The sequence below is a fragment of the Leptodactylus fuscus genome, chromosome 3, assembly GCF_031893055.1.
Source record: "Leptodactylus fuscus isolate aLepFus1 chromosome 3, aLepFus1.hap2, whole genome shotgun sequence".
Lineage (NCBI taxonomy): Eukaryota > Metazoa > Chordata > Amphibia > Anura > Leptodactylidae > Leptodactylus > Leptodactylus fuscus.
In genome coordinates, this window is record NC_134267.1 from 191,374,036 (window position 1) to 191,395,256 (window position 21,221).

At 41.2% G+C, this 21,221-nt stretch overlaps 1 protein-coding gene across 2 annotated transcripts in view; it reads left to right on the forward strand.

Moving 5' to 3' along the window:
- Positions 1 to 21,221, forward strand: part of SNED1 (sushi, nidogen and EGF like domains 1) — a 91,029-nt gene that overhangs the window by 50,336 nt on the left and 19,472 nt on the right. For both annotated transcript variants that reach the window (XM_075268945.1, XM_075268947.1), the window contains 11 exons: positions 2,204 to 2,317; positions 5,746 to 5,859; positions 6,943 to 7,056; positions 7,762 to 7,875; positions 9,736 to 9,849; positions 11,332 to 11,457; positions 15,444 to 15,545; positions 17,665 to 17,781; positions 19,683 to 19,799; positions 19,910 to 20,026; positions 20,400 to 20,516. In XM_075268945.1, coding sequence (XP_075125046.1) covers positions 2,204 to 2,317; positions 5,746 to 5,859; positions 6,943 to 7,056; positions 7,762 to 7,875; positions 9,736 to 9,849; positions 11,332 to 11,457; positions 15,444 to 15,545; positions 17,665 to 17,781; positions 19,683 to 19,799; positions 19,910 to 20,026; positions 20,400 to 20,516 — 1,266 coding nt within the window. The remainder of the gene's footprint in view (positions 1 to 2,203; positions 2,318 to 5,745; positions 5,860 to 6,942; positions 7,057 to 7,761; positions 7,876 to 9,735; positions 9,850 to 11,331; positions 11,458 to 15,443; positions 15,546 to 17,664; positions 17,782 to 19,682; positions 19,800 to 19,909; positions 20,027 to 20,399; positions 20,517 to 21,221) is intronic.

Here is a 21,221-nt window from a genome sequence, read left to right on the forward strand (position 1 = left end):
AAAAATGGTCATTTTCACCTCTCACAATCCACTACAGTTATAGTTATATATATAAAGTTATAGCAACACTTGGGGGTTAAAAATGCTGTCTGTACCCCTGGATAAATCCTTCAGGGGTGTAGTTTCCAAAATAAGGTAATTTATCAGGGGATTCCAAATTACTGGCGTTTCAGCTCTACAAAAGTGTCATGGCATCCAAAAACCAAACCGTCTGTGCTCCAAAAACCAAATGACCCTTCTTCCCTTCTGTGTCCGGCTGTGCCCTAGTATCAGTTTATACCCACATATGACATTATGTCCGTTATCCGGGGGTACACCAGTGTCATACATGTGTCATACATGTGTCATAAACTGCAGTTTGGACGTACAGCAGGGTGCAGAAGGGAAGGAGCGCTATGCGGCTTTTGGAGCACAGATTCAGATGTTTGGTATCTGGACGCCATGTCATGTTTGTAGAGCCTGTAAGGTACCAGAAAAGTGGATTCCATGGGGTACCAGGAGTGACCCCATTTTGAAAACTGCACCCCTCAAAGAATTTATCAGGGGGTGTAGTGAGTATTAGTATCCCGGACGTGACTGCACAGCGGATGGCGAAGAGGGAATGTATAAGCTGTGCGGAGGACATTGCAAACACCAAATTCCCTACTATGTCCCCGTAGCTCCTATGATTGGGGGAGTCACTCTGGGGGTCACTTTAGGGGTCACTTCTGGTGTCTGTTCCCTCATAAGCTGTAAATCTGGGGTGTCCCCTGATATCCGCTCACACAGCTTATATATTCCCTACATGACGCACCCAGTTGTGTTCTAATAATTTGGCGATTTTTGAGGGTTTTTGTCTTCACATTGTGAGATGCTATATTTTCTTTATGTTTCTGGTGACGCGGCCATATAAGGGCTTATTCTTTGCGGGATGAGATGCATTTCGTAATGACACCATTTTTGGGTGTCTACATCTTATTGAATACATTTTATTAACCCTTTTTTGCTGGATTTAAAAAAAAAAAATCAATCCTGGCATTGAGTTTTACTTTTTTAATTTTGCGCCATGCAGCGTACAGTATAAGTAACATGTTCCCTTTATTCTGCGGGTCGGTACGGTTACGGCGATACCTCATTTATAGTATTTTTTTATGTGTTACTAGTTCTGCAGAGGAAAAACACATTTGGGGACATAAATCAATGTTTTTTGCATCGCATCTTCTAAGAGGCGTAACATTTTTATTTTTCGGTTGACAGTGATGGTTCAGGGCTTATTTTTTGCGGGACAACCTGCGCTTTTTATTGGTACTGTTGTCGGATGCATATGACTTTTTGATCACTTTTTATAGCATATTTTGTATGGTGAGATGGCGAAAAATCATTACTTCCGGCGAGTTTTTTCCGGGTTTTTTTTCCGGCGTTCGCCGTGTACATTAAATATTATTTCAGTTTTATTGTACAGATTGTTACGGACGCGACAATACCAAATATGCATTGTTTTTATTACTTTTTAGTTCTTTTTTTATATAATTCATTTTCTATTGAGAAAAAGGGATTTTTGGGCTTTATAACTTTATTAATTTTTTTCATACACTTCATTTTATTTTTTTTACATTTTTTTTTACTTTTTCATGTGTCCATTTAGGACACTTCAATCAGCAATACTTTGCTGATATAGAATGCCATGTGAGACACAGCCTGCAGGTGTCCCACATGGCATTCCGTAGCAGGATGTCAGGCTGTGTAGACGCACAGCCTGACATCAGAAGGTCCTGGCAGGATCACCAGGTATGTGGGGGCTCCGGGCAGTCTGGGGTCACTGGCCAGACTCCAGACTACCTTTTACTGCTATCGGCACCCTCCGATCTCGCCGCGGGGGGTGCCGATCTGATTCAATTGTCGGCGGATGCCTTTCGATCGCGCCGTGATGTTTCACGGCGCGATCGAAAGGGTTAAAACGTCCAGTCGGACTCAGTTCCGACTGGACGTTATTGAGGAAGGGGTTAGGTGTTAGTAACACCTAACCCCCGTCCTCCCCGCACCCATCCCCCCGCGAAATAGGTACCTAAAGACAGGACGTATTTTTACAATAGTCCGGTGTTTAGGTACCTGGACCGCAGGCCGTAATTTTACGTACGGCGGTCCTTAACCGGTTAAATAAATCTGTTGTGCATTGCATTCAGTTTCCCTTGTTTTATTAGTATTGTGCTTTATCTGCTTCTAGAGATTCTGCCCTGTTCTTCTTCTCCTTGCCTAAATGGAGGATTGTGTAAGGACCTCAGTGCTGAGTACAGTTGTTTGTGTCTAAGAGGATTCACTGGAGAACGTTGCGAAACAGGTGACAGAATTGATGTTTGCCTGAATTACATATACTGTTAATGGTGTGAGTGATGTTGGAGAAGCGTCCTATACTGTACCCATCAGTCACATAAAATGGTTGTGATGTCAATGAACTCACTGCTGTTATTTTGGGAATTTTTATAAATATAAAAAAAAAATCTTGAATAAATTAATAGGTCCATCAAGTCCAAACTATAATCCTACCATGTTGATTCAGAGGAGGGCAAGAAAGCCAATTGCCTCATGCATGGAGAAAAAAAAGTCCTACTTGATATTCCTCCAAATATATCAATAACAATAAAAATTCTTGAATTAATGTAAAAAATATTTTTTCCCTTAACTATCCTTCCTCTAACAAAAGGCTACCAGTCCCCGTCTATACTTGTACAATGTATCAGCCATCACAACATCCTGTGGAAGCGAGTTCCATAGTCTCTGCACTGTTCTTGCTGTTCAAGTAGGATCAGTGATGTCATAGCAGTGCGAAAATTAACTCTCACTGAAAGGGGTGGCAAAGGCAGGAGATGGTATGGGTCTGAGTGGCAAGAGCAGTGCTCCAAACCTGCCCCCCAGTGCCCATTTGCCTAGTTTACATAACACTTCAAAGTAGTTTTTCTCCAAATCTACAAAAGGGACATATATAACAGATGTATGTTGTTATTGCTGTAATATGCTCTATACAAAAATAGTACAGTTCAAAAACAGGTTATCCAAAAAAAAAAAGACATTGTAGTAGTGACTTTATTACATTATACAAATATATCAATTGAAAGCACATAGATCATCCTATAGATCTCTTTGCACCTAGGACTGCCACTATATGAAGGGGACATCCTCTACATGTAGAGCAAAGCTTCAGTCACAAGGTCAGTGTTTGGTCAGTGATTGTGAGTGGAGACGACACAAAAAAGGCATAATGGTAAGATTTGCACTGTCATTGAGACACCTGCCATCTCCTGCCTGCATCACCTTGCACAGTGATCGTCGCGATCACCCATCCTATGTGAGCAGTTAGAGCCCGCCTCCATTGCACCAACTATCTAATTTACATAAAACTTCAATTCTACAAAAGTGACATACATAATAAAGGGTATGGTGTTTATCACTGTAATGTTCTCTGCAAAATGGTGGAATATGCTTGGAGGAGGTGGTAGACTTCTTTTAATTACTTTCTCCTGTCTCTGTTCTAGGTCAGGTATGTTCTTCTTATTCAAAAAAACAAAAAATTACTCCAGCATTCCCAATTATATATAAAATATAACTTTTACTTCAGAAATTTAAAAACATAGTACAGACATGGATCCAGGCACGTACAAAAAACAGATAAGCTCTGTATATGTATTACTGGATCTATTGTACAAGCAAATGGGCTGCACGGAGAAACCCCCGGACTGTCGATCAGTGGTCAGAGCTGCATATATTCTGCTTTATACATGTTCTTCTTATATACATGTCCCATCTCCCATAACTTTTTTTTTCTTCCCTTTCTCTTTTCTGTAGTCTACCTGTTCTTTCCCACTTTCTTTGCACCTCCACCCCCACAATTTCTACTTCTCTACAGCAGCCCCAATCCCCACCCTTCTCTCCACTATACCTTCCCCTCAACAGTCCCCTCCCTATCTATTCCCCTTTATTTCACCCTGTTATTTTCCCCTCCTAATACATCTTAATAGTTCTGCTATGATGAAAGGCTGGGCTTGCTGGGGCATGGTCCTGTCCTTGTTCCCCTAAGGCGGCCTGGTTCTTATTTTGTACTCTTAGCTTAATATCTTAATTGTCTGCTCTGTCTGTAAAGTTATTATTACTCAAAGCTCTGAGTGTGCCTTGTTAAAGCCGGGAGGGCGGAGGCGACTTTACTGAATCAAAGAATTATTTTAAATTTTTTAAAAAGTATAGAATACCGATGAAGAAATGAACATATTCTCCATATGCGTCAAGAGTTTTGACACTGCTGTGTTTGTTAAGATCGATAGATAGATAGATAGATAGATAGACAGATAGACGGACAGACAGACATACAGACAGACAGACAGACAGACAGACAGACAGACAGACAGACAGACAGACAGACAGATAGATAGATAGATAGATAGATAGATAGATAGATAGATAGATAGACAGATGTAAACTGCAAGAGAAACAAGAACGCTTCCAAATATCATCGCAAGTTAAAGCCCCTAGATGCAAAACACCATACATATATTGTACAATGAAGCCGTGGTCACGCTGTTCGACTCTGCAAATTCATTTCTGAACATTATGGTCATGATTCGACCTTCCTGGACCAGCCTGACCTTTGCATTGCATTTATGCTGCGTCTTTTTTTTCTATGTTCTTTTATCAAAAACTCAATAAAAACCAAAGTTAAGTTAATGGTGCCATGGTCACAGGATGTCTGTCAGTTTTATACTGACATGCATAATATATTAGAATATAGAAGTAAGTGTTATTGCATAAAAAAAAATAAAAAATAATACACTTAATAATATTAACTCCACCATAGAGTCCCATAATATAAAACAAATGCATTATTCTTCCCATGCAAGTGAGGTCTGTATTAAAGGGAGTCTGTCAGCAGGAGAATGTGTATCAAGCTAATGACAGTACCTTGTAGTGCGGCTTCTACACTTTCCAACGATGTCTTTCTCAATCTGCATTAGCTGAAAAAGGCTTCAGGGGTGTTTCTTCTCCTTCTCCTGTAGATAACCTCCCCTACCTGCATGCAAAGTGTAACAAAGAGGGAGATGTCACTCAAGCAATGTAGGACAGAGCGTTGCAGCAGTAAGGGCTGGTTATCTAAAGCAGAGAGTGAAGCCTCAGTAGGAAAAGAAATGCCCCTAAAGTCCTTTTCAGCTATTTTGTATAAGAAATCCTGTTTTCATGAAGCTGCAATGCAGAATAAGAAAGGCATCTTTGGAAACTGTAGAAGCCGTCCTACAAGGTACTGTCATTAGTCTGATACCAATTTTCCAGCTGACAGACTCCCTTTTAAAAAAGGATAAGCTTTATCCCATTTTTGGAGAAAAGATGACGAAAAAGGTTCATGCTTTTCTTCTCAAAATGGTACCAATAATCCCTGCAGAGTAAAGTTGTGATATTTATACTGGATAGTAAATGCTATAGAAACAAATCCCTAAAATCAGAATAGTTAAAGGTTAAACAGAAATTCATCAGTGACTAAACATTGGTTGAGTGTATCTTTGTTCAGTAGCATGCTTTGTATCGCCTGATACCTGCACATACACATGCACAGTCGGTTGAGTGCTGCTTGCATGCTAAATTGGGAGAGAGGAGAAATTGACTGTCTGACTCCTCAGGCAGCGATTGTGTCTCTAAAAAAACGATCCTTTCAAAAGCAGTGGATCCGGCCAATATGATTCGTCTAGTATGTATGGGCAGCTTAAGTCTTTCATTTCCTTCCTCTAGAGCTAAGACCCTGCTCATCGTCTCCATGTCTTAATGGGGGCATCTGTGAGGATACAGCTGACGGATACATCTGTGTGTGTAAACAAGGCTATACTGGACTTCACTGCCAGACAGGTAATTCCCTATCACACTCACTATGTTCAGGTAACTTTTACAGATTACTAGTTAAAATAATGTGTAGTCATAGCACTGAATGGCTAACTATGGCTACACTATGGATTGTATAGGTTACATCGCATGCATTGTATGGGTTACCAAGCATGTCAAATTATCAATTTATTAGGAAATTCAAAACCTGCATCACCCAAACATTTCTGACAGGATTTGTTTCACCACCAAATGTGTTGTCTTTAGTCTAATAGTCCATTGGCAGTAGGAATTCAACGTTAGTTCTATCTAAGGCTCTATTCACACCGTGTTCAGCAGGTCTGTGGAGTCAGAGTCAGGACCGATATTTGGGTGGATTCAGAAAAAGATACCGACTCCGGCTTCAAAATAAAATTTTAAATATATTTTAATGATATAGAATTATTAATATTGTATAATTAATTACATGTATAGTTTGTTACATTTTTGCTTTTATAGAAAGTCAATCAGTAGCTTTTTGACAAATTAGAGGATCTTTACTGCTTCCGTGTTCCTACCAAGACTGACAGTACAGAAGTAAAAAAGCAGCACACCAACTTTACCTAAATCTAAATAAGTTTTATTATAAGAACAAAAAGTTGTCTGTTGAAAACATAAAAACACAAGTAGAGATCGTCCCAATTGTATATACTCCAACTATATACATCTAAATAGGGCGGGTTCACACCTGCGCGCAGTCTCTGCTTTCAGGTTTCCATCTTCTGCCCGAGAAACTGGACAGGAGACGGAAACCAGCAGGCAGTTTTCAAACCCATTCATTTGAATGGGTTTGCAAAGTATCTGCCCGGGAGCGTCTTCTGGTATCTGTGGCGAAACTGGTATACCTTTATTGCCGGCAGCTAACACAACTATGTGCCAGATGTAGATGTAATATAAAATCTCTTCTTTCTATATCTCAGTATAATATATTCTATATACAGTGTAATAGTTACTATTGATCAGTGATTGACCAGAATTCGTCTGCTTTGCTACTTATGCAGTAAAAAGTCTTATTGCACTAACATTATTATCATTTTAAATGTATTCATTTTTTTTTATCTCTCTATATAGAAATCAGGCCTTGTTCTTCATCCCCTTGTCTGAATGGTGGTGTGTGTAGAGACGTGGGGTTTACTTATATGTGTGTTTGTGCACAAGGATTTACTGGGACACACTGCGAGAGAGGTAACGTCTAATGCTAGTTGTTCTATTGTTGCTTTCTAGAAACGTTTTATTCCAGACATATTCATGTAAAATGTAAGAATGCATTGTAAGAAGGATGATTAAGGCTGAAGATCATAAAATACCCCCCTTAGCCCCTTACCTATACCGCAGGCATTCACAGGTTACAGCTGCAACATCCACCTGAAATAAATAATATTAAATGATTCTAATACTATTATTTTTATTGATCATGGATATTGATGGCTTATGAATGGCTGTTCGGCACTTAGACGTCATGGAAAATCACAAATGCAACATCTAAGCCATTGGAAATGCAGTAAATTAAAATGCAAAAATGAAAAATGGTTTTGGGGAAAATGGTTATTTTTATTTATTTATTTTGAAGTTTATTAAAGCATAACAAAAAGTACATAAATTTGGTATCATCACGATCGCACTGAATAAAGCTGCCATTTTTTTCCACAAGGTAAACGCCATAAACAATAAATGATGCCATTAGGATGTACAATTAGTTCTGTAAAAAACAATCTTATGTGACTGTGTGAATGGAAATAGAAACGTAAACATTTTTTGAAACATGGGGTAGAGAAAATGAACACCTAAAATTTGCCATGATGTGCATATCTGCCTCCCCTCACACACCATTGCTACACTAGGAACTATTTCAGTTTTTATACAATGCGCTTTTTTTTTTTACATTTCTAGAAGTCAGACCTTGCTCCTCATCTCCATGTCTGAATGGTGGAATGTGCAAAGACATAGCTGATACGTACAGTTGTGTGTGTACATGGGGATTCACCGGGAAACACTGTGAGACCGGTGAGTGAAATTTGAAGCAATTTTTTTTTATTTCTCTTTATCCGCTATCTAGCAAAGCAATGGAAAATCATTCCCCATGTTTTTTGTTTTCAAAGGCATGTCTAAATTGAGTTAGCTTTTTTAACTAGAGCTTTTCATATTAAAGTAGGCTTACCCTTGGTTCACATCTGCGTTTGGTAATCCATTCGGGGAATCCGCATAGTGACCCCCCCGAACAGACTACCGAACGCATTTTCAAGCGGTGTGCAGTGAAAGCACATGGACCCCATAGGCTATAATGGAGTCTGTGTACTTGCCGCCAGATCTCCTCACGAGTCATGTGGACTGAAAAGTAGATTGTGAAGTACTTTTCTATTCACATGTTCCTTGAGTAGATCTCGCGGCAAGCACATGGACCCCATTATAGTCTATGGGGATCCGTTTGCCTTCACTGCACACCACTTGCAAATGTGTTCGGTAGTCTGTTCGGGGGGTCCCCATGCAGACTCCCCCGAACGAATTACCGACTCAGATGTGAACGAGGCCTTACACAGTATAAGAACTTTGGCCAAACCTAAGGATCAGCCAGTGATTTAATGTAGATGGAGATGTTTTTCTGGTCGAAGGAAGATGATAGGAATCTCTGTGATCCTATTTGCAGCCACCATACTTTTCAATTCATCACTGCTCACAGCCATTGCTTTAAGATTGCTATGCCCTCAAGTGAAGACACTGACGCTGGGTTCACACCAGCGTTCAATCTCCGTTCTGAGGTTTCATGCATGCAGAAGACAGAAACCTGTCAGACCGGTTCCGGCCGTGAGTGCTGGTGAGCGTTTTATGCTCTCCGCGGCGAAACCAATTTTTGTAAACCGGACACAAAGTCCTGCATGTCCGACTCTGTGTCTGGTTAAAAAAAATACGGTTTTGCCGCAGAGAGCTTAAAACAGTCACCGGCGCTCACGGTCGGACAATTTTCAAACCCATTCAAATGAGTGGGTTTGAAAAATGACTGCAGGGTTCCGTCTCCTGCTCAGTTTCGGGCAGGAAACGGAAACCTGCAGAACGGAGACCGGGCGCAGATGTGAACGAGCCCTGAGCCTAACAGCTGAGACGGGGCATTTAAGCTTGAGGCTAATATTGTTAGGTTGTTGAACCCTGAAGTTTCCTGTGTATCTACTGATACGCCGGTTACTGATTTTGGTTTGTTTTCCTGATTATTTGTTTTTTCACTGAATTGGCTTTGTCTGTGAACACCTGCACTTGGACACATTTATACTCCTGTTACTGATTTAGATAATCCTGTGATCTCTTGATTTTGTCCCTTCATGTATGTTAACCCTCTGCTGTAGGTTTGCTGATCTGGTCTTTGACTACAAGTGCACCTATTTTCTTATACTAGCTTTGGTGTGGTAGTTCAATCTACCTTGTGGTGGGATTTCTTGAAGTCCTCAGGAGTAGCCTTAGACTCTACCAGCCAGAACAGTGTAGGATTCTAGGTAACTAGTTTTACTTGCTATCTTATGTGCCAGTTCCTGCAGAGTATTTGGAAACTGCGTTATAGCAATTTCATTTCAGAAGGAATGGGTGTGTTGGATTTTGCCATAGCCATTCCTTTTTATATCTCTCCCGGGAGATGAGCCATGGTAGAGGTGTCTGACAACGAGTTATTCCCCTCTCCTATTATGGCAACAGGAGGTTGGTAGGAAAAGCTGTTGGGTCATAGCTATTTAGGGATTATGGCCACTCTTGTCTGGGTGGTGTCTATAGTCAGTCTTGTGTAGCTACTAGTCTCATGATTTTACCAGTTATCACACTTACATTGTTGGTTACAAATTGGGAGTATAAGCTAATATGTGTTGTTTTTTTCCTTATACCCAGAGTTCAGGCCATGCTTGTCATCACCTTGTGTCAATGGTGGTACCTGCGAGGATATGGGTGATGGTTACATCTGCGTGTGCACCACCGGATTTACTGGAATGCATTGTGAGACAGGTGAGCAGTGCTCGAATGTTTCTCTGTATTTTATGTGTCTGATGTACAAAATGCTGCTGTGGATATCGTTGTGTTGGTTTTATTTTGCAGTCCATATTAGGGTGTATATATATATATATATATATATATATATATATATATATATATATATATATGTGTGTGTGTATATATATATATATATATATATATATATATATATATATATAAAGTCCAATGTAGTAATATTGTCATGAGAAAGTAAATGGGGAGGTTCATCAGTGTTGTAAATACGCATCATTGAGTAATATGGATGGTTAGTATCAATTCTAAGCTCTACTTTATTTCATGATTTATGAAGCGTACACCACTTCTACATAGTACCATGTAGTGCCAAGTAACAACAATTTATAAAAGCTTTCAAACCTCTTATTGGGTCCAAAATCTTCATTTTTATTGTGTGGTCTGTATTTACTTGCTCTGTCATCCCAGTTCTCACTACCTAAATATGGTAATGATTAATTTGCAGAAATTGGTGTCCAAATTATAATTCTAATGAAGTCCTATTGAAGAGACACATCTCAGCCTGATGTGGCCTTCAAGGTGGATCAGTACAGTACAGATAAGGACATGACTATGTAGCATGCATGTAGTATGTTTTATGGACGACATATCCCATGGTATTCCTATACAGTGAAATGCATCCATTAGAGCTTTTCCCTCTTCACACATTTATTTCTATACACTGAAAATGTCTTTGATTTTACCATAAATGATGTTTGTTTTGGAGATTTCCTGTAGATTCCCAGTTCATGTTCTCTTATAGTACAACAACAATCATTGGTATGCCATAAAAAAACATTGTCCACACTGGTGGAGAACGCTATGAAACATTTCTACAAATTAGATACCAAAGACATCTTACTTCATGTTCATCTTCCTCAATGAAATGTCGTGTCATTACATTCTCATATATATGGATTTAGATAATTGCTGAATCTGTCTGGAATCTCTTTTTATGAACTGCCTGGAGCCGGGGAACATGAATTGAGACTGGACATGACCTTTACAGTTCTGGTTGTTCTGTGACTCACCAGATCAAGAACTATTTACTCATCATGAGCTTCCAGTAAATACTAAGATTTAGCGTTTTTAGTCCAATATATTTAGCCCTTGTATTTAGCGGGTGTAATATGATAGATGTGTTTATTGGATTAGAGCATTTCTCCTAATACCTCTGTAACATTACATTGCATGGTGCAATTCTCCATCCCGGTCACTATTCTCCATTTCAGTCACTTTGATTCCTGAAATCTTTTTTTTCTGTTTATGGATGGGAATCAGATTCTGACTACAACTTGGCTTTTAGCAGGACCGTAAGTGATACTGATAGAAGTTTTCATCCGGTATTTGAGATTCGGCCTACTCTTCTTTCTTAGTGTTTTGGATCACCGACAGCTGAGTCTTGTAGGTTCTCTACATTATCCTCTCTCCTTTATGCTCTAGAGATCTTGGATCCACCAGGACCATGCTCGTCCTCTCCATGTCAGAATAATGGTGTATGCAGAGAATCAGATGAAGCCTATTTGTGTGACTGTCCTGCAGCATATTCTGGGATCCATTGTGAGAACCGTGAGTATCTTCTAGGTTACAATAGGTGTTTTACAAAAAAAAATCATGCTCAGCTCTTCGCCCCAATTAAAACTTTTGGGGAGGTTTTTTACAAGCTGGCTGTGGGTGGTAGACTCCTGCTAATGGGGAGCTTTCGCCAACTCTTTGCATCCTTCAATAGATACTGCTCTACTGATTGTGGCATAGATGGAATTTTTTCTCTGGCCCATACCGTTCCTGAACAATCAGTGCGGGTAGTTATGTTCTGTACTGTCAGGGGGGCAGTCCTGGACTGAGCTGTCTGCTAGAGAAAAAATTCCAACTTCACTGGAATCAATGGAGTTTTCTCTGTAGTATGCAAAAAGTTGGAGTTGGTGAAGGTGGTGAAAGGTCCTTTTTATGTAGTAGTACACAATAAAATCGAAGCTCATCTGAAATTGGAGCTCTTTTTAAAAATCAGTTTTTCAAAACTTCTATGCTTGTGCTCCTTGTAGCTCAGAAACCACAGAGCTTATCCCCATGTTTTATAAATCTAGAAAATATACATATTTTTTTTTTGTCCACATTGCCTTTGTTTGTGCCTGAGGGCTTGGCATTGCACAGTTGCATGGTATAAATACTTATGAACAGGGTGGACTGAGTTTTTTGGACCCTCTGGATTAAATGATTTGAAGGACCCACCCTCCAACAACTCTTAGGAAATAGACAATAGTAACCTTCAAATATGGTTGTCTCCTGCTAGACCATTACTTTGTTTAAGCCAAGACTCACCAGAGAGTCATCTGGTACCCTGGTGGACTAGTCTAACACTGCCTATGAAGAGTGACCTTAAGACCTGCAGGTATATTATGTTTAAAGTTATTATGGTGCCCTAAGACAATAACTGCAGGTAGACCAATGTGTAGAGAAGTAGGATGTAAACCTAGTCGTAAGCTAGTAAGGCTAAATGACCTGTGTAACAATAAACTATGGTCATGTGCATCACCGCTCTTCTGTATTATGGCTCTCTTACGATTATAGGTCCTCTTGTAGCGCTACATGTGGCCTCTAATGTTACCTCTCTATGCCTCCAATTTCATATATTACTTTATGGAGACTCCATATGGCCATTGTGGACTGCGGTATCTGCGTGAGCGCTAAAGCTGATGGATTATTTCTATAGGCAGAACTAGCTTTAATGTCTCTGTGATGTGACAGACGTTCACCTGAGAACTCCCATTCAAGTGTAGATCAGAAAGGTTTATCATTTTCTGTCTTATCGTTTGGCTTCCTAGTAGATTAGGTCAAAACAAGGTTAAAATGTGCAAAATTTGTCTGACTGCAAAGCCATGGGCCTTATGCAACAGAGAAAAAATCCTTTGTCTCAGACCTGCATTGGTTGTGATACGTCCCAATATCAATGTCTATAAACTGACGCTACGTGTCCAGTGTCTGCTGTGCTGTTTCCTGTCCATAATCCACTTGAACCCTGTATTTGGTTGCCAGTAAAGGATCAGCAAGTCCAGTGATTGAAAACTTCAAATGTACAAGTTTATAATGCCCCGGCATTGAAGTCATCCCAAAAAATCTTTTCGTGCAAGCCGATCATGACTGGACATTGCTCTGGTGCCAAATCAATGTGTCTGAATAGACATCAGAGGCGATTTAACTCCCAGTAATAATCCTCTATGTCAGTGCCTGGTCTGCAGTGCACGCAATGTGTAATGCTGTAATAGGGCACATCGAGGTCACAGAACGCTGCAATCAGCTTTCTTCTCTGCTAGTTTCCATTGAAATGGGTGCATGCTGATGTCAATGGGTACCATGTAATGCTTTAAAGGAGTCTACTACCTCTCCCAAGCACATTCAGCTGCCATTGCCGCATTACAGAACATATTACAGTGCTATGCAATATCTCTCTATCATGTATGACATTTTTGTAGTTTTGTAGAAAAACTATTTTAAGGTCTTATGGAACGGAGGTGGGACTGGGCCTTCAGCCCCCTGGAGCACTGCTTTTATTGCACCATTGGGTGTGTAATGTCATAGCAGTGGGAACATGAACTGTTACTGCACAGGATGGCACAGGCCGGAGATGGTAGGGGTCTGAGTGGCAATACCAGTGCTCCAGGGAGCAGAAAGCCCGCCCCGAGTGCACCAACTTATGTACATAACACGTCACAGTTGTTTTTCTACAAAACTACCAGGGTGACATATATAGCAAAGATCTGTTGTTTTGCCAGTGTAATGTGCTCGGTAACATGGTGGTAACAGTTGAATATGTTTGGGGGAGGTGGTAGACTGCCTTCAACTGTAAAAGTGGAAAGGTGTCATATACTGTTTACTTCATAGTGAAGCACATGTGAAATCTTGCAGTTTTGTAATATATCCTGTCAGGGTCTGGGGTTGCTAGGTGGGGTGGCATAGACACAAAAGTCCAGTTTCTTTAGTCCAAACAAAGGTAGAGTTTATTTTCGCTCAAAACAAAACGGTGCAGCAACAAAAGGAAACAATACAAAAATAAATCCCTGCCCGGCAAAAGCCGGCAAAAGCCAGTTGAGTCACTCAGGACACAGGTCCAAAAATATGACCTCTCTCTTTCACTCTCCAGCCAAGCTCTGCTAAAGTGTTGCTGCTGGAGCTGGCTTCTTAAGCCTACCTTGACGAGCAGACTGTCTGCAGCTGAGTCGCTGCCGGAACATCCCCAAAGTGTCGCCTGGAGGGGGGTGGAATGACAGGTCCCACTACCAATCCTACCTGACATTCCTAAAAATCCAGCCTAGTAACCGGAACTTTGAAATAATCCTCAGCAGACAATAGTTATCTGCTGAGAAACATTCTTTCTGGAGTTTTCTCATCTCACCCACCTTAGTAGTCTTGGTGAGATGTACACCCCCTCCATTACCTGACCAGCCATTGGCTTACAATCCTTATAATTGCTTTTATGATTTCATGTTATATGATTTATATTAGTTATTCTTATGTGTCTAGGCTTAGTAGCTACACGCTGAAGCCCATCGGGTGCTGTGCTCGACACAGCTATGCGTACTGTAACTGTATGGATGTTACATTCATAATAGACAGCAGGACCACATGTGCATGGCAGGCTCTGTTCATATCTGAGTCCAATGTTCTGTCAACGTCCATCATATCTGACAGATAACTTAGCAATGAATGCAGCGGTGTTTTTCCTGTCAATCCAACTCAGTGGGGATTTCAGGGATTGCAGGTGTCTGTTGTGTAACACATCCAGCACAGCATTGTAGCTGCCATCATAAATGCACTGCTCACTTCCCAACTATGAACTTAGCCTTAACCCAACAAAAAACAGTACTTGGGCCTTGTATACAAGCCATCGATAGGGTGTCCCTACAAACTATCACTATAGTTACGTCTATCAGTCTAGTTGTTGGCCTTAAAGGGATTCTCCAGGGAGTTTTACTTTTTTTATATTATTTTACAGTTTTTTCATGCAGGACTTGAGGGTCTGGGCTGGTTCCAATCCTGGATTACGCGATTGGAACGAGCACCCGGCCCCAGGGTCCTCAGCCTTTTTCCTTCCCTTTTCACAGGTAGATATGTGTGCTATGTGAGCTGGCAGACTATAGTAAAGTCAGTATAGTAAATCTGTGAATATGGGAGAGGAGGGAGAAGGTAGAGCAACCCAGAGAGCAGGTGATGGCTGCAGTGACATGATCCAGGTTCAGAACCTGGAAGCCACAGGTTTAGTAAGAAAAAAAAAAACATATTAAATTTGTAAAATGAAACTCCCTGAGCAACCCCTTTAAGGCTCAGTTTCTGCATCAGGTTTTGTGATGCAGATTTGAACCTAGATCCAGGAGTGAATTATAAAATGGAAGAGGAAATATATATTTTTTCTTAACAGAAAACTAAATTAAAAAGTAATAAAGATATATTACAAAGGTGAGATTTGGCATGTGCTCCCTGTCTAGCCAATGTTAAGTGACGCTTCACTTTGTCTATGATGACACTCTAGTGATCTGCCCTCTCTCATGAGTTTGCCCCAGATATGTCCGATGGCTGTGCCTGTAGGAATGGGGGGCGCTGTGCTGATGGAAACAATACCTGCCATTGCCTTCCGGGATTCTTTGGACTTCATTGTGAATATGGTAAGCCTGAACTTCTGCTTCAGTAACTTTAATGATATTTTTAATCTGCTATGGAGCTGTTGTGCCATTTGGCTGCTAGAAGTGCTCAAAGAATGCACTGGTCTCATTGTTTGGGTCTGGCTGTATTCATGAGCAGTGCGCTAACCCTGCGTCCCCTCAACCTGGTGATGGCATGAATACTCAGTAACCTCTCAGCTTGCTAGCAGCCAAACGCCCATTTTTATGCTCTTTCTGGTTTTAGTAGTGCAGACCTGTAGCTGCAAATATTCTCTTATATAGGTAGTGTGTTAAGCTTACAGATCTGCTTTAATTTATAAAAACCCAGAAAAACCAACAAGAACCATTAAAGGGATCCTTTAATTTAAACCAAATCTTTTCTGCTTATCACGTAGGAATAGCCTTAAGAAAGGCTATCCGCCTCCTACCTTTAGATGTCTTCTCCGCACTGCCGTTCCATAGAAATCCCGGTTTTCGCCGGTATGCATATGAGTTCTCTCACAGCACTGGGGGCATCCCCAATGCTGCGAGAGAACTCTCCAGCGCCGCCTCCATCTTCTTCTGGAACACCTTCTCCTTGTGTCTTCTTCCGGCAGTGGCTTCAAACTTCTAGGCCTAGGGCAAAGCCGACTGCGCATGCCTACCGGCCACAAGAAAATGGCTGCTTGCACAGTATTGTAAGCGGCCAGTTTCTTGTTGCTGACAGGCATGCGCAGTCAGCTTTGCCCTAGGCCTGAGGCCTAGAAGTTTGAAGCCAACCCCCGGAAGAAGACACGTGAAAACCTCATTCCTGAAGAAGATGGAGGCGGCGCTGGAGAGTGCTCTCACAGCATTGGGGACGCCCCCAGTGCTGCAAGAGAATTCATTTGCATACCGTTGAAAACCGGGATTTCTATGGAACGGCGGCGCGGAGAAGACATCTAAAGGTAGGAGGCGAATAACCTTTCTTAAGGCTATTCCTACGTGATAAGCAGAAAATTCGGTTTAAATGATAGGATCCCTATAAGGAACGTTAAGGCCCCACATAGTGAGCTGCATCCATAAAATGATGTGGGAAAAACTGTGGCGGAAATGCATTGCGTTTTATTCCTGCAGAGCTTTTCGCAGAAAGTCCGTAGAATCCTCTGCAGTCTTTCTGCTTCTATTATACCTATACGGAAAACGCCAGCATCTCCATAGGTAGAAATCACATACTGCGCTTTACAAGAATGCAACGGTTTTTGAGATCACAGCATGTCCACTGCGGATATTTCTCTGCAATGTGTCGATGAGATTAGCCATAATCCTATCCACTTTGCAGGTACTGTAAATGGCAAAATTGCAGCATTTATGCTTTTTAGGGCCCCGGCCGAACATGGGGTTCCTTTGTCTCCTACAAATTTTTATGACCCTTTATAAATTTGCTGGACGACATTTTCTTCCACTCCTACTACAGATTCCTTTTCCTATTTGTGTCCGGCTTGTTGCTGCATTGTGTCATTTTGTGTTAGGTTACTACCATGGTGATAAATGAACTTACAACAGCTAATGTCAAATCCCCATTACAAGTCTGTAAGAAAGGGATTTATGGCTAATTGCATTTCAGAATCATTTTCATTCTTGTTTCCATCTGTTTCATGCCGTCACCACTTCAACATGATCCTCCATCACCAAAGAAAAAAGTTTAGAAATGTTTCTGCAAACTGTATTAAACATACTGTAGATATCAAAATAGTGCAGTGTCATGGTCACAGATGACCCAGCACCTTGGGGGTTTACAGTCTACCCATTCAAAAAGCCAGGGCAATGGGGCAATAATTTATTTAACCCCCACGATAACGTTGCAGAAACGCAACTTTTTTGTTGCGGTTTTTTGAGTCAAAGCCAGGAGTGAATTGAGCAGAAGGGAGAATGATATTTCCTATTCCTATTGTAGCCACTCTTGGCTTTGGCCCAGAAAATGGCAGCAAAATCTGCAAAAAAAAAAAAAAAAGCGTTTCCGCAGCGTTGGGTCTCAGGCTTAACTGTGTTTTTCTATTTGATAGTAGGCTCTATCTAGTCACTAACTAAAATGTATTTTATGCTTTGAGAACAGTACTATGGCTATCCTGCAGTGATTTACCTTGATCTTTGTACTTTCCAGAGGTCACGTCTCTTCCCTGCAGTATGGGCTCTAAGTGTCCAGATGGAGGATCCTGCATGGAATATGGAGGCAGCTACCGGTGTGTGTGCCACACAGATTACATCATCAGTAACCACTGTAAGTTATGCTGCAGTAATACTAAAGTTATTGGAAAGGGTTGTCTTGGTGCAAGAGTGAAAAAGGGTTTGCATTGTCTATATGCGATATCTGGTATTTCTTCCATAGTATTCATATGTGACTGTCTGTATTCATGAGATACCAAGTGCAACACGGTGGCTCAGTGGTTAACACTGCAGCCTTGCAGCGCTGGAGTCCTGAATTTGAATCCTGCCAAGGACAACATCTGCAAGGAGTTTGTATGTTCTCCACGTGTTTGTGTGTATTTCATTGTGATCCCTATATTGGGCTCACAATCTACATTTAAAATAAAATAAAAAATGAAATACCAAGTCCCACCATACAGGGGATCAGGGAACAGAGATGTAAAGACTTGTTTAGTAGCATCTTCAGAAAAGTAGCTGTGATGGATCAAATAGGTAAAATAATGATTATATTGTACAGAGACATTCTTTTCTAAGTCAGAGGATATGGAACTGGAAACCATGGGCAAGAATTGCCATTAAGGGAAGTCCGCATTGCTGTAATGAGTTCAGATCTTGCATAATTAATTAGCATAATTAATCTTGCATAATTAAAACGTATATTTGTAGATGTTACTTCTATGCCAACCTTCTACTGAAGTGAGATTGTGACAAATTGTGAGATTTTTTAATAGTATTTTAGAGATCTGGCCTATATCGGCTGGCCCAACTGCTTTCCTGTCCATTTTTCAAAAGTGTAGTGAGAAGTGTAAAAATGCGAAAAAGTCCCAAAAGTTTTGTGTAAATTCACCCAAAAAGTTGAAAAATCCTATTGCACAGATTGATGATTTCACCTAAGCAGAGTCTGCTATTAAAAAACCCAAATTCTTTCAGAAGGCCATATTCAGCATGTGAATTATGGAACACTTGTCGGCAACCTTTTTCCGGACTGACCTCTGCCCTGTCTTACAGTATTAGGTCTCATGCACACAACCGCTTGCTGACCCATTATATTCTCCATTATATTCTATGGCCCCATACACACGCTCATATATTATCACAGGCCCATGTATGGGGCCATGAGCCCGGGGCAAGTTTCAGGACAGGTCCTATTCCTGTCCATTTTGCTGCCCAGGCTGACTGAAGTATATGAATGGGTCCACGGAGGCACATGTAGCACATGGATATTATTCCATGCCATTCAACCACATATCTGGCACATGCACACTGTGCGCATGAGGTCATATAGTCACCACTATAATAATGCTTTCTGTACAAGCCAGTAGTCACACAGTGAGACATCGCAAATGTCTGTGAAGTTATGAGACTTTTCAGTTTGGAAAATACAGTCCTTAATCCTCAGACTCAACATGGCCGTCTGGACTACCAGGCTCACATATCTCAGCTTTCAGGACCCATCTGAGTGTAACATATAATGGTATATTTGAGTTTATTGCAGTCACCGGTGAGCTGTTAAGGTAAGTTCACACATAGTTTTTTGGTCAGGATTTTGAAGCGGTATCCGCCTCAAAATCCTGACCAAAAAGACGTCTCCCATTGAAATCAATGGGAGCCACTCAGGAGTTTTTTCCAGGAGCTGTTTCTTCCGGTTCCTGGAAAAAAGAAGCGAGGTGTTCATTCTTCAGGCCGAGTCACATCACGATTCAGCCTGAAGACACACCCACCTCCGGACTAGGCCCATTCATTGGGACTAATCCGGAGCGGAGTGCACAGCTGGATGCTGGTGCAGAGCACAGGCTTTCAGTCGCGGCTACCCGGCTTTTGGACCGGAACCGTTCCAGTCCAAAAAACCCGGTGGGAACTTACCCTTAGACTTTCCATGAAGATACTTTACACGTGTATATATACAGGTTTTTGCACTTGAAGTGTTTTATGCACGGTGAAAAAGTTATTCCCTATTCTTTTGTGTTTTGCTAGCGTTTCCTTCACCTTGTGACTCTGACCCCTGCTTGAATGGAGGAAGATGTGAATCTCAGGATGATACCTATTCCTGCGTGTGTCCTCATGGATTCATGGGAAAAATGTGTGAAAGGGGTAAGGACAGACATATGTAACGCAGTATATGTTGTACGTAGAGTGACCGCACGTGTGTATACACCTGGTTCGATCACAGGTAATCCAATGTTTCCTTACCTCTCTCTCAGTAAAGCCAGCTCTGTGTAGTCTACTACCTTGTCGAAATGGAGGAACATGTAAGGAGACCCATGATGATTATTACTGCGTGTGTCCATATCCTTTCACTGGAAAACACTGTGAGACAGGTTAGATTTTCTTTTTTATTGTTGATGGTTGTGATATTCCAAATTTTTATTTTTGTTAGCATTGATTCACTTCTATTTAGACAGAATGTATTGTAACCATGTTAGAAAAATATTTGTTTCACCACTAAATGATTTACAAAGTCAGTTTTAGCAAATAGATATAATTATTAATAATAATAATAATAATAATCATATAATAGAATGTAGACTTTACAGTCTGTGTACAGTGTGACCGTAGACAGCAGTCACGGCAAAAGGATCAATCCTAAGCCTTCAACCTACCTGTAGTTCCTCCACGTCTCATGAAACTCTGTTATGTTTTTGGGGTAGACGGATGGGACACCTAACAGATGTCGTCTATTTATCAATCCAGGAATGAGAGGCCCATGCTCATCGGGTCCATGCCATAATGGGGGCACATGTTTTCACTACCTTGGCAAATACAAATGTGATTGCCAACCGCACTTCTCTGGCCGACACTGTGAGAAAGGTAAGTCTGAGGGATGGTTGCTGTATTTTTGTTTTTTCAATTTATTTCTACATATTTTGAGTGTGTTCATCTTCAACATTTCTTAGCCCAGTGCATAACATATCTGTTCCATGAACACCCTAAATACATAAAATAGAAATTTTGTCTCACAGGCTTTGTATACCCACACAGAGTTTTTTTGTAACTTTTTCTAATGTCGCCCCAACTAGAGTTTCTTTGGAGGCAACATAGTTGGCCTGTGTAGTCACTGGCCTTCCAGTCAGCCACCTAGTTGGACCCCCTGGTGATCGGACATAGGTGGCATATGTTAACATCTTGACCCCATGTCTGTGCTGATCCAGCCCCTTTAAAGGGATTCTACCATTAAACTACCTTTTTTTCTAGTGAACACGTCGGAATAGCCTTAAGAAGGCTATTCGTCTCCTACCTTTAGATGTGGTCTCCGCCGCGCCGTTCCGTAGAAATACCGGTTTTAACCAGTATGCAAATGAGTTCTCCGCAGCAATGAGGGCGGGCCCCAGCGCTGAAACACCGATGAGCGCGTCCCCATTGCTGCCCAGAGCTCTTTCCTGCGCCGCCTCCTTCTTCTGCAGCAACTCCGCCTCTTCTGGCTTCTCTTGCTCTTGTAGTTCTATACAGGAGCATAGAGAGGCCACCCCAAAATGGCAGCCGGCCAGCTCCTGTATTGAACTGCAAGAGCGCCTA